The sequence below is a fragment of the Esox lucius genome, chromosome 10 (assembly GCF_011004845.1).
Source record: "Esox lucius isolate fEsoLuc1 chromosome 10, fEsoLuc1.pri, whole genome shotgun sequence".
Taxonomy (NCBI): Eukaryota; Metazoa; Chordata; class Actinopteri; order Esociformes; family Esocidae; genus Esox; species Esox lucius.
The window spans coordinates 12,932,362-12,946,637 of NC_047578.1; the positions used below are offsets into that span (position 1 = coordinate 12,932,362).

The 14,276-nt window shown below is 43.8% G+C and overlaps 1 protein-coding gene across 6 annotated transcripts in view; it reads right to left on the bottom strand.

The window, feature by feature from the left end:
* Positions 1–14,276, bottom strand: part of hivep1 (HIVEP zinc finger 1) — a 53,563-nt gene that overhangs the window by 5,496 nt on the left and 33,791 nt on the right. For all 6 annotated transcript variants that reach the window (XM_010873536.4, XM_010873532.4, XM_010873535.5 and 3 more), the window contains 2 exons: positions 9,901–9,957; positions 49–5,861 (listed from right to left, as the gene is read on the bottom strand). In XM_010873536.4, the coding sequence (XP_010871838.2) occupies positions 49–5,861; positions 9,901–9,957 (5,870 nt within the window). The remainder of the gene's footprint in view (positions 1–48; positions 5,862–9,900; positions 9,958–14,276) is intronic.

Sequence of the window (14,276 nt, forward strand, 5' to 3'; positions counted from 1 at the left end):
GAAATGCAATATACTAGTACTCTTGGCATAACCACGTTTTATTTTTACCTTAGGCATTACATCTTTCAGCTTGCTTGAATAGGCCAAGATGTCCGATTTCATACTCGTTGTTATGGCCTCGGTGTAGTGTATTGTTTTGGACTTCTGCTTTGAGTCAAAGAGAGACATTGCCACCTTGGTGGGCAGACCTAGAGGATTGGGGTTTTTGAGGCTCACTGCCCAGGTGGAGTAAGCAGAGATCTTCTGGTCTGTCTGGGGAACATGGAGAGGCTTCCTCTTCATCAGGTAACACCAAGTAAATGTAGTAGCAGTTTTTAGGCTAGGGAAAGACAGGCGGTGGCTGTCTCTTGTATTGACAACAGATACAGATGATGCTAGTTTCACCTGTCCGTGGAAAGTCAAGGGTCTAATAGGAGACTTGGTTGGGGCCAATCTCTGTTCCTCTGTCTTGTCTTGAGGTTTTAATGTGGCGCTTGGCGACACAGAAGACACGTGACTTCCTTGATTGGTGTTCAATCCAGAGCTAGGCTGTTCTTGAGGAACTGTAGTATATTGTTCATCCTGTCTTGTGCGTTCAGGTGTTTTAGTTTTGCAGTTTTCAGGAGTCTGGGAGTCTTTTCCACCTTCAGGCTTATCGTGTTCCAATTGTGGTGCCTCCGTTTCAATAGGACTGTCCACTGGTTCAGTGGTGCAAACCTGCCTAACTAGCATCAGCTTCCGTTGCCTGGTCACCTCTGCCATCTGGGAATTTAGGTAGTTGACTGACCTACCATCAGTGAGGCATGCAGCACCATGCTCATCCTTTGCCCGTTTTTGATGTTTTTCCATAGCGATGTCTAAGCTGTTGGCAGGGGAGAGCATTCTTTTACTTGAGGCAATTGGCTCCGGCTGTGGGCAAAGAGTTACAGCTGCCATTTTCTGGGTACAGTGTAAGGATCCCAGTGAGGAAGCCCTTTGAGTTTCACAAGTAGGGTTCTGGGTATTGGAAACTAAACAATGTTTCACTTGAAGACCAGCAGATGCAGAAGGCCTGTCCTTGTTCATATCTGGAGAAGCCTTTGAGTCAGTATCTACAACGTGAAGATTGGAGAGGCTGTCTGTACTGGCTACAGAGTGGGAAGGGTGCATCTGCTCATGGGTTATCAAGATCTGCGGCAGTCGAGGAGCACCTGGTTGGGTTTGAGAAGGTGGGTGGTTTTGTAGGCCTATAGGCAATACTATTGGATGCGTCTTATTCTCTACAGTTTGTTGACACTGTTGTGCAACATACACATTGTGGAGACAATCAGAAGGCTTTGAAACACTTTGAATCTGGTTGGCAATAGGTATTGTTAGGACTGGCAAAATTGTCTGAGTAGCTTGTGTGCTAGAGAAAGTGTATGTTTGGCTTAATCTCACAACTGAACATGGCATTTGGTACTTGGGCACAAAACTTTTCTTGTCTTGAGAGTCAGCAGACTTGTTTTGAGCAGCCTCTTCCTGGTTGACCATGACATTAACCAGAGGTTGCTGTAGCTTTTGGCATGTCTGAACCCTAGATGTTTGGTGCCAAGGATGTGGAAGGCCATGAACTTGAGGCTGTTGACTTTGGCTTCCCAAGTTAATGCTCTGCACCATTTTTTCATTTTTCTGAAGGAGAGTTTCTCTAGAATGCAGAATAAAAGGTTGGGCATTTGGGGGCTTGTTGGCAATCTGTTGAATCTGCTGAGATGTTGAGAATACAGCCGGGAGCCTCTGGAGAGGCATAGCATGCTTCCCAATATTTTGCTGACTCTCTGGCCCAATCTTTAAAGACATTTGGCGAACCAAGGGTCCCCTTCGTCTTTCAATAAGAGGTACATGTACAGATGGAGAAACTTGAGCACTCTTTGGCAGATCCATTGGGGACATTGACCTGTTGGGTGACATAGACCTAATTGAAGACACGCCACAGTCAAATGACTTGCTGCGATAGTCACACGAGATCTCGACTGAGGGTTGAGTGCAACTGATCTGTTCTGATGCAGCACGTCTCATTATGCCAGGGACTCCCAGGGTGTTGAAGACTAATGGTAGGCCTTGAGGCTCAGCAATTTTGTTGACACATTCCCCTCTGGAGGGACTTTCTGACCTGGATGGCTCGTCCCTGTCAAAGGAGGCTGAGATGCTGGAACATCTTGAGAGACTACTGTCCCTGCTGAGACTGCGAGATAACGAGGACTCAAAGCTGGAATCTCCAGAGGATTGCTCCATCTGAGCCAGACGAATTCTCTTTTTCTTGGGTGGAAGCTTTTCTGTGGGTAGCTTGGACAGGCTTTCACTCCTCTGGGGCCAATTGAATGTATCTGCAGGCTTTTCCACTTGCTCAGTGCTCTGACTGTCATGCTCCCGATCCGGTTCCTCTGTGACCAGGATTTCAGGAATGTTGTTTTGGCGAACCAGACGAGACTGTTGGACAGGAGCACAGCTGTCAGCAACTGTTGGTAATGTGCGGTCAACACAGTTTTCCATCCCTTGTTTTCCCTGTTCAGCACATTTAGGTATGGACATTTTTTCATGGTAGCGCTCTAGTGAAAGATTTGCTGTGGCATCTGCCTTAGACTTTCCTGTTCTATGGCTATCTTTGTCCATGTAATCAATTGGAGAGGCTCTGTCAATAGATTCAGAGGTCTCAAAGGAATTAGGCCTGCTTAGAGAGTTAGTGTGTTTGATTACTGAAGTACCGCTGCTTTGCCTCTGTAGGTCACTTCTCTCTTTACTGCAAGTGTTAACATGGGTTTCTCTAATTGGTGAGAGTCTTGATTCTGTTACGTCTGTGCCTCTAGCTACAAGCGGAATTTGAGGTATTTGTGGTGGGTTGCTTTTAGGCTGTAGGTCAACCACGCCAGAATGCTGAGAAAATGACCGACCTGAATTGGCTGTTGATAGTTGGCAAGAATCAAAACTGACAGAGCATGGTGGGTTGGTGTCAGTTGGGGATTGGTCATCATCATCACCAACACTCTTCATTTTTCGTCTTTTTCGAATGGATTGTTGTTGGTCCATTATGCCTGAAATACTAGTTATTCTGGGGATAAAAGGATGTACCATGCCAAGAGTAAAAACATCTTGCTCAGTCTCTCTGGCAGATACTGGCTTAAGGTTTTTTGGACCATGAAGCTCTGAGCAATAGAATTTCTTGTGATTTTCAAAGTTTTCCAGTTTTCTGTACCGGTTACGACAGGTTTCACACTCATACATTGTACCTTTGCTCTGCTGTGGCTTCCGGTTTCGGTCTTGTGCATGCTCAAATGACCTGCTCCTTTGGATTATTTCAGTGGAAACCCTAGACCCCTGGTAACCTTCATCCATGGAACGGACTGAGGTAAGTCCTTCACTTGTGGAGAAATCCTCCACTGCTACTTGTCGTACAAGGGTACGAGAATGTATTGCTGGATTTGGGGTAGAGGGGGCAGATGAAAACACATCATCATTTAAAGAACCAACTTTGTCATCAAAAGACTGGCAACTCCTTAGTGGGTGGGGTTGTTGGGTAATTGTTGGTGGGAAACCTGTGTGTCCCGGAGTTGTGGGCATGGAATTACTTCTTGTGATTGGTAAACAGTCCATAGGTGAAAACTGATTAGGTACAGAAAGAAGAAATACTGGCTTATTTTTTTCTGTCGGTGTGAAAGGGGACTTGGGTATGTCTGAGCTGGAACTTGACCTTCTTGCCATAGGTTTAAGGTCAAACTGAAAAGAGTCTTTAAATATGTATGATTTTGGGGAGTCTATGCTACCTCTCCTGGAAAGTGAAGTCCTTCTTGGTTTGACACTGTCCAGCTGTTTGTCATCAACCACTGCCTCATTGTCAGATATTAATTTTGAGATTCTCTCCTCGAGAGAGAGTGCTTTTGTTTCTAATGGTGGACGCATTTGTCCCTGCACAACATGTGATTTCTCCACAGAAGCAACATGCATGACAGTGGCAACACCTGCAGGAAGATTTGGAAGTACATTTTTGGTGACATCCATGTCTGTTGGTGGGGTTATTTTGACAAAAGGACTAGGAGGACTCATGGCCTGATCAGCACTTTCAGAACGTGAGAAATACCCAGAGTCGGTGCTGCCCAAACTGCGGGGACTTAGCAGACACTTGCCCTGTTGCTGCTGAGAAAAGTCTGTGGCCTGCTGCCTCTGAAGCTGACCATGTCCGCCTCCTGGTGGGGACCTGCACTGCTGATCCTCGTCCTCACTTACTGCATCCTGCAGGGGACTCGTGCAATCCACCTCTTTTAAGGATGACAGGACAGTGATGCTGGATCTGATATGTGCAGTCTGGAAGTCCCTTTGCCGCTGGGCAGTAGCCTGCTCGGGGGTGGAGTCTGAAACTCTTGGACTGTCTGCACGCAGAGGGGAGACATTGACTGGGTAGACAACCACTTTTGGAAGGTTGGCTGTCCCTTTGGAGTCATAGCCCCTTTGGCTGGTCGTCGGTTTAAGCATTTCATAAACAGCTGATGGGTCCCCTGCGTCCCCATGGTTGCCTTGTGTTGTGCCTATACTCTGCAAACTGCTCTCAGAGAACGCAGCAACGCTGCTTTGCGACGAGTCAGGATCCAGGTCTGCAGTGCTACTTTCCTCGTCGCTGTCCCCACTTTCCTCTACATCCGAATGCGTTCCAAGGGCTTTGTCAGACTCTACTGAGAGGGACCCCGTTCCAGAGTCAGATCGTGCCACAAGCCCCAGTTTTATTGCATGAGCATGTGATTTCTTATGCTTGTACAGATTGCTCTTGGTCTTAAACGAGAAGCCACAGGTAACACATGGGTAGGGTCGTTCACCTGTGTGAGACCTGATGTGCTTCAGAAGCACACTGGGCTTTGCACATGCCCGGCTGCAGTATTCACAAACGTACTTCCCTTGCTTCTTAGGCTTCTGGTCTTTTGTTGAGATGCTACACATCGGTTCAAGGCCAAAGTTCACGACCGTGGCCATCTGGACTGGGTTGTATCCGGGTGTCACAGGTACTTGAATAGTGCTTGGGACACTGGCGGAGAGCGACTGGCACGTGTGCACCACCGGTGGCTGACTCTGGGGCAAGGAATTGGAACGTAGGGGAACAGGTGCATGAGTAAGGGTGGCGGAGGGTCCCGCCCTGAAGTTCATCTGCAGGCCAGGCTTTTCCCCCCGGCTGCTGAACTGCTGTGCAGCATGCTGCAAAGAAGCAGTCTGGAGGGAGGACTGCATTGTGTTTGAGTTCTCTTGTTTATTCACAAAACAAGTTTGAGACTGCAATCCAAAATGTACAGCAGGCATAGCACTTAAATCACTACCACCACGGGCCATAATAGTTTGGCATGGTTTTGTAACACCTGTTACTGGATAGGAGTTTTTTCTTTCTGCCAAGGAGCTAAAGTCTGGTTCCATTGCCTTGAGCAAGACTTCAAGGGGAGCACTGATCTGGAAAGGAGAGTCACCTTCAAAGCTTGGATTGATTGTCTTACTGTCCTTGGCTTGCGGAGACTCTCCAACAACAGATGAAGACTCCACTTTACCACTGATTGGAGACTGTGGCTTTTGGGAAGGCGCTTCCTTTGGCTTTATCCCATCATTGTCAATAGACGAACCTTCAATGTATTCAACAACAGGCTGGACATACTCTGTATCTCGATTTCGGCTGGGGGAACAGGCAAGGTTTCCAGAGGGGCTGTCGGGGTATGAGCAGGAGGGTGCAGCTTCTTTGGACGAGGCGCCTTGGAGTGTTGCCACGGAAGTCTTGGACTGTGAGGGCTGCTTCACAGGAGATTTGGGTATTTTTTTCAGCTGGTTTTCTGCCACAACCTTTTTCCGCTTTAGACCCTTTATATTATCTGCACTTCTTCGACCTCCCTCAGTGACCCCTGTTAAGCAATCAAACGTGAAAATAGCATTAAATGTCACTAATACAATTGAAAGCATGAATATAGTTTATGCAGCAAATAAACAGACAAAATCCTATGACAAATCAACATAGTTCATGCATGGATATGTTTGTTTGTATTAGAAGAAAGTACCCTGCAAGCTGTTACAAAACATCAGTTTTGTTGATCAATTTAAAGTGGAGTTATGCAATAATCCGTTAATGATAAAATAAACAGTTTCATCTCATTTTCACTCTAACAATATTTTACATATATAAAATAACCCTCATCATCACTACCACCACTACAGCAATGTTTACATAACCATAGTTCGACCAAAGATAAATGTCGGTACTCTACCTGTGCTGGAGGCTTTTTTAAATTCAAGCAGCTAATTACTGTGTCTGCCGGTTAGTCAATAAAACCCCCGTCCTCAATCCGAACACAAGTGAACCGTTATCGCTCGTTGCCTTTTGTCTAAAACCGCTCAAATGAGCCTTCGTGTTTTGGGCTCTGGAAGTTCTCTTCAGCTGCAATGGCTGTGTGACTGAAGCCACTGAGGCCCACGCATCACTACAGTATGTATAAAACCCACCCTGTCCTCACTCCCTCCCTCTGGCTCCCTCTCCCTTTCTCTCTCTCTCGCTCTCTCTCTCTCGCTCTCTCTCTCTCTCGCTCTGTCCCTCTCTCTCTCTCTCCCTCTCTCTCTCCCTCTCTCCCTCTCAATCCTACTCCTTTTCAAACCCTCCTTTACTGTTTTCACTTTCATAATCTGAATGGAGATTTGTCGAAAATAGATAAATCAAAAGCATTGTTCTCTGTGTTTATCTTCATGTAATGGTTTAGTAAATACATAGCATTCAGTATACATTCCATAGATAGTGCATAAGTGTTGGTATTGTATGCAAACATGTTCAGTAAGGAAGTGCCCTGCGATACTGTTATCTAGAAATCTGTGCTACTACAGCAAGTTATTACATTGTCAGATAATTACAGAAACAACAGGTGACTATAATGACAATGTAACCCCATAATTTGGTCACAGTTCTGCTTTTATCCTTTGGGTGTGCTGTTAGTAGGTTACCCAACCCAAAATCAAAGATCTGCTTTTTAAATCAGACCCACTTATTGGGTGCAGTCCCCTACCTCTTAAACCTTGCCTTGAAAGAGAGCTTTAACTGTGGGGTTTTACTGGCCCATTACATAAGGTTAACTTTACCCAGAATGGCACTCCCCATAAAGCCCACTAACAATAAAGCTCTGGTCAAAAGTAGCACACTACGTAGGAAAAGGGGTACACATTTGGGTCTCAGGAGCTGTCATATTTTCCTGGCTGTTTTAAGGTATATCGCAAATGACCGATAAGATGATGTCAAGATTCCCACAAGTCAAGACATAGATATTGGCCCTATTAATAAGCATTAGTCAATTACCCCTTTTTTCTTTTGTAGCATACTCATTTTAGCACTAAAACAACCCACTCTAGAACATGCATTACAAGGCAAGGCTTTAGCTCTTAGTTCACTTTGGAAACATTACTCAAATGCAAGGAAAATCTTTTTCCATTCGGAAATTGAGAAAAGTTTGTCCCAGGCAAGTATGCCTGCACCTGTTGTTGGAAAAAACCTGACTACTTTTAACGGTTTGTCCATCTGGATCAACCTGTGATTGATAGTCCTGGTGACATGACCACTTGCTGAATTTGAAGGAAGAAATTAGGGATTCAATATACTGATAGTTCTGAATCTTGCCCCAAAACATAGACCCACCCAACCTTATACAAAAAAGCCAGACCAGTGAGTGCATGCTTGTAGGTTACAAGTTGGCCGGCAGAGTACATTTTTGCAGGATGAATGAGAAGATTGTGAAGATGAGGTTAGGATGATTGTCTCTTCCTCCAGTAATTCTCAGGGTGCAGCTGAGTGTTGAGTTCAGAGCTAACCCTGTCCTCCATCACGTCATCTCCTTTACAGGAACTGTTACATCACAGAACATGCAATTAGCAGGTCAGAATATAGCTCTTCCTAACCCTCTCTCCCTCTACCTCCCTCAATCTCTATACTCTCTCTTCCTTTTTCTTTTTTTTCGGCTCTCCCTATCTGGGCTATTTCCAACACAAAAAAAGCAATCCCCTACAATCTATGGTAAAACCTGGAAAACGAATGTACTTGTATGTGTTCCAAAAGGCAAAATATGGGTATGAAGTAATCCACTATAAAAAGGGAAGAGGGATCCATTTGGGACTGCTGGGAAAATCCCAAACCCTGAGCACATCGAGCAGGGGAACATAATGGGATAGTGGGAAACACCGGAATCCTGCAGGTCTAATCTCCTCGGCATACTAATACTAATCTTCCTAGCTAGGGAGTACAGCCTTACACACGTACAGACCGGAGAACATACTGTACAGGACTGGATTAAGACTATGGCTGTATCCCAAATGACTACGAGGGCACTACATTTGACCAGGGCACAGTGGTCAAAAGTAGCGCACTACATAGGGAATAGTGTGCCAGCTTATACCTAATTTTTCTGGTGACCTCGATCATAGGATTGTCTGACAGTTTGCAACTATTCTCCGACATTTAGACCACATTAAATGAGAACAATCACATATAAAATAATCCTGTATCAACAGGAAATGGGAATTACACATATATGATACTTTTTCATTAGGGTACATTTAGTTTTACTTCAACAACAAGTAAATCCTTCAACAGTTAATAAATCTTGCAGTATCTGGGCCTCCCCCCAGATAGGGCCACAGTGTCGCCGGACCCCCCTGTATCAGTCCCAAGGTCTTACGCTGCTATATTATTGTGCTGGGGGAGTAGGGTCAGTTCTCCTTCTCCACTATAAATCCTTGTTGATATGAGGAATGCATTTTCAGAATTTTCTATCTCCTCCCGTTAAGAACTTAGGAGGACATGAGGTCCTGGCCCACACCTGCGGAGTACCTGGCTTGAAAGACTTGCTGCTGTCCCTGTCCAAAGTCCTCCTGGTTATGTTGCAGATCAAGATGATCAAGACCTGACGATTTCAGCTGCTACTGTGCTGACACCTCCCCCTCCCCCGTGTTGTCCCTTTCATTGTCCATGTGGTCATGCTTTAGACCTGGACTTAGTTTAAATAGTCTCTAAACTCAGCCCGCATGCATTTATTAATTATTCCATTTGTAATCTTAATATGTTCACCCGGCACAGCCAGAAGAGGACTGGTCATCCCCCTGAGCCTGGGTCCTCTCTAGGTTTCGTCCAAAATGTTGGCATTCTTAGGGAGTTTTTCCGAGCCACTGAAATTCAACACCACTGTTGTTTTCTTCTTGGGGTTTAAGGCCAGGTGTTTTGTAAAAGCACTTTGTGACAACTGCTGTTGTAAAAAAAAGCTTTATAAATACATTTGATTGATTGATTGATAGATAATGTAGTTCACTGAAAAGTGTGCCGTTTCAAATAATATTAGTAGGGATGCAAAGGTATCGGCCAACAATCAGTGTTTCTTTATATTTGCCCGTTATTTCAGATTGATTGTGAGTTCCTTTTTTTGTATGATTGAATTTAAATTAGTTGAAATAATAAGCATCATCAGAAGCAATTTTTTAAATGTTATTTACGCCAGGCTACACAGGTACAGAAATGACAAAACATTGATATCGTACAATTGTGGTGTGAATAAATATCAGTATCGGACAATAATTTCTGACAAAGTTCAATGAAACGCTGTGAAAACAGGCAGTTTCTCCTTCCCCATCAAAAATAAAATCATAATAATGAATAGACTTGACTGACAGACTGCAGTAGAGACAAATACCTTTCCCTATTAAGAGCTTTTAAAATGAAGAATTTAAAAAAACCTGGCACTTCACACCAAACACCAACATATTCAGGCTAATGAATGAAGTGAAATGGTGCAGTACATTCTTTACCCAACACAGGGTTACTGTCAGTATGAAAATAAATCCCCCATCAACCACTTCAAGCCTGCTCAAAAGCATTCCGTTTACTCCCTTTGAACTTAACTCAATGATAAGAAATCTTACCTTTCTGTCCGCCGGCTTTAGGATCTTTCAGTTCTTTCTGTGCTTCTTCAATTTTATCTACAGCAAGAGAAATAAAGAATAACCGTTGGTTTTGGCAGAGAGAGAATAAACAACAGAAATGCAGGGCTTTCTACAGGCCAGAGGCATTCCTGGGGGTGCTCCTCACATTGGTGTTTGGGTACAGGGTTTTTGTAATCTAATGAAAATCTGACATTTCTGTGTTTGGAGGACACCAAAGAATTATGGAAAACATCAGTGTGAGGTAAACACTTTTCCATGTCCCAAAAAAAGCACCCCATTCCCTATATAGTTCAAGCCCCATTTTGGTCAGTGTTTCTGAACTGATCAGGAACAAAAACAAAAAAATGCTATGACAGTAGATAAGAAAACTACAGTGTACTGTATAAACAAACAGTATTCCCACTTTCTAGGCGAGTGTTGGGAACAGACATAAGGTCTGTATTTAGTTAGTAAAGAAAGTGTTGACATAACTATCAGCATAATAAGGCTATCATTATATTGCTAATATGCCATGGGCAAGGGCTGAATTCAGGCACTCTGAGTAACGAACAGCCCTTAACCTGGTGTATCTGCCATATACCACATGCCCCATTTATTGTTGCCTTATTGTTTCAATATACCCTTTTTGAATATATATGCTACCTACCAGGAAATACAACATGAAGAAAGAGGAAGCCAGTTGATAATAGTTGATCTTCTCTCATTCTGAGAATTTACAAAAACAAATCTGACCCCACAGTGAACCTTAACTGACTGTTCATCATATACCGTATATTTACATTTATTGACACTGGCAAGGAAGTTGGCTAGCTATTTGAATAACTTCAATCGGGAGTCCGTGCTCTCTATTCACTAGCGCATCTGTCTGTTGCCCAGCAACCGGTTCATCACCAAAATATATTCCAACATAATACAGTCCTTGTTGGAGAAACCAAGGGTTACATAAATTACGGAAAAGTCCTGCTCATTATAATTTTGCCAAACTTCCCCCCAGGGTTGCTTGTTTAAATTTAGACTGCATGATTTATTTTAACATTTAAAAGTAATTTATTTATATTAAACTCAGACACCGTGGATAAATATTGACCTAAGCTGCGTCACAATACAACCCATAGGGATTAGTACCCATCAATACATCCAACTAGATCACAGCCATCCTGAATGGCTGTGACCCAAATGGCATCATTATTCCTATAAAATAAACCAAAGAAATAAATAGGGTGGCATTTGGAACACAGCCTGTTATCAATTTAATACACAACTTCCAGATTTGTGGGAGGGCGTTCCATGTGGGCACTTACTATATGTTACTGTAATCAATAGTAATTATGTAAGCGGGACTAATGTGCCCCGCAGGGGGTGGGGGCGTACTAAGGGAGAACGAGAGACCGAGACAGAGAGACCGAGAACGAGAGAGAGCACCAGAGAAATAGAAAATGTGGGAGACAGAGCGCCCACCCTTTCTGCACAGGCTAAACAAGGGACAGTAGGACGCAATCTTGAAAACACAAACAGAAACTAGAACAGTGCTCTTGTTTCTGCCCCTGCCCTTGGTAACCAATGATCAACAGCTCAATTCCTGTTCCTCCACATTTAAAAAGAGAATTGCCACAACAGCCCTCAAGGACCTCTGGTAACTATTGGTCATAAATTGCGCAAATGCAAAGTGAGGGGTGAAAGAGGATGTTCTGTGGTTTGGTGTTGTTGCCGGGAAAACTCAGCGGAGGGAGATCCCGACCTGGCAACAGCTAAGGTCATTAGACTGATACATCCTCTGTGTGTTACAGTATTACAGCCTCTCTCTCACTGGCTACTCTCGCTCTCACTCTCAAGTTGAGGAAAACAAAGGCACTCGCCCCTAGAAAGCACAGGAACCCAGACGCACTGTGTGTGTGTGTGTGTGTGTGTGTGTGTGTATGTATGCATGAATGCGTGCATTCAGTCACTTCGGACAGTGGAGGCACACCAACCCGGACAGAATATGCAGTCTGTCGGTATCTCCTGTCATATGGGGGTTCGCTGTGGAACCAGGAGGTTGTGAGGGTACAGACTTTTTGATGTGAAGAAAACGGAAGAACATTGTCTTTTTCTCTTTCATCAAAAAGGTACCCCACAACTAACGCTAACAGGTCCCAATTATCAGTACCATGACAATACCTGAACAATGCTGTAATGTTAGCAGGAGGAAACACGAGAGGAACGTCACTGGTTGGGGGACGCTGCGATTGGACAACAGCAACAACCTACAGGCACCAATACACATGGAACTTTATGATATTTTCGGTTTTACCAGGAAAATGTGACAATAAAGTCAGGAAGTAATGTCAGGAAATGTGTCCAATGTCCCACTGAAACACATTCACTTTTAAACCCATATACATACATACACACACACACACACACACACACACACACACACACACGCAAGCGCACAGTAAACCTCTTACTGCTATGCTGATCCACACAAGTATGCTGCGAGTTAGACGCCTCTGGCAATCTCATTTAAATTATCACTACCCAACCAAACCCTGTGAATGGCAATATCGGGTACACACACACACGCACACACGCATGCACACACACACACACCTTACATAACAAACCACCAACAAGACCCCTGCTCTTCACCTTACGTAACAAACCTCTTGCTGAAAGACAGAGCTGCTACGCCCAGTACCATACTGAGAAAACACAGCGTCTAAATCGTGGAGAGCAGGACAACATACTTACGGTATGAGACAGGGACCGGTGGGATCCCAAATAGTAGCCTATTACCTATAGTGCACTACATTTGTACGGACAGGACCACAAAAGTGGGAGTAAAGGGAAGAGGGTGCCATTTGGGACACACAAGAGGGTGAAATTCAAAATATTCCACCAAAATGCACGGACTTATTAAGACAGCAGGGAATGATTATAGGGTTATTCCTTTTGCACTCATTATGCTGCATGGCTGCTGTTGTTATTACTGTGTGTGTGTGTGTGTGTGTGTGCGCGTGCTCATTATTAAAGGCACTGGGCCAGACATTCTGAAGAGCATTTTTACTATGTGATGCGAGATTATGGTCAGGGGACAGACGGGTTTCACGAGGGACATTCATCATGCAGTTTTTACATGCATTTTTAATTGTCAGTTGATCCGGGGAGAACATAAAAAAAAAAAACAGAACATTTTACAAATAAACAGGCAACGGAAGGTTGCTATTGACAATCAACAGAACACAGGCATCTGTAACATTTGGAGTGTCTCAAATGGTGTCCTATTCCTTAACCTGAGCCCTAACGGAACAAAAGAGTGCACTAGATGGTGAATAGGGTGTGTGAATAGGGTGTGTGATAATAATATGAAGGGAGGGAGGGTCAGCATTGTTTTAGGGTACTCATCAGGTTTATGTGGTTGCCAGTGAGAGAACATTGCAGGCTTAAGGAATATATTAGAGAATATATTTTTTTTTGTATCTTTAAAATGTTCTATAAAGCACAGACTAGAAATCAGTAATTCAGTAAATGCAGTAATTTGCCATTTGACACAATGCCCTGCACAAACCTAGAAAGAGTGGTGTGTAAAAGTAGGCAACACTTTTCACTCTGACGGAAGATGCAATAACCTGGTTCTCCTTTTACAGATGCATTCATTTGAATTATCTAGAAATCTGATTTCACAATGTATTCAGGCAGTATAACTGGGTTATTAATTCCAGTTTAATGTATGTACACTGTGCGCTGGTTTCCTGGACATGGATTAAGTCTAGTCCTGGACAAGGTCAAGGTCCATGTGCTCAGTAAAGGTCACTGGAGATATTCCCTATTTAGTGAATTACATATGACCAGGACCCGTACAGCTCTGGTGAAAAATAGCACACTTCAATGTACTGTAGATAAGAAACAGGTTTCAGTCTCCAGGTAAAGGTGCATCACGTCCAACAATGACTCAGGATCAGTGCAATTATATCTCAGGATCAGTGCGATTATATCTCAGGATCAGTGCGGTTATATCTCAGGATCAGTGCGGTTATATCTCAGGATCAGTGCGATTATATCTCAGGATCAGTGCGATTATATCACAGGATCAGTGCGATTATATCTCAGGATCAGAGCGATTATATCTCAGGATCAGTGCGGTTATATCTCAGGATCAGTGCGATTATATCTCAGGATCAGTGCGGTTATATCTCAGGATCAGTGCGATTATATCTCAGGATCAGTGCGGTTATATCACAGGATCAGTGCGGTTATATCACAGGATCAGTGCGATTATATCACAGGATCAGTGCGATTATATCACAGGATCAGTGCGATTATATCTCAGGATCAGTTTGATTATATCTCAGGATCAGTTCGATTATATCACAGGA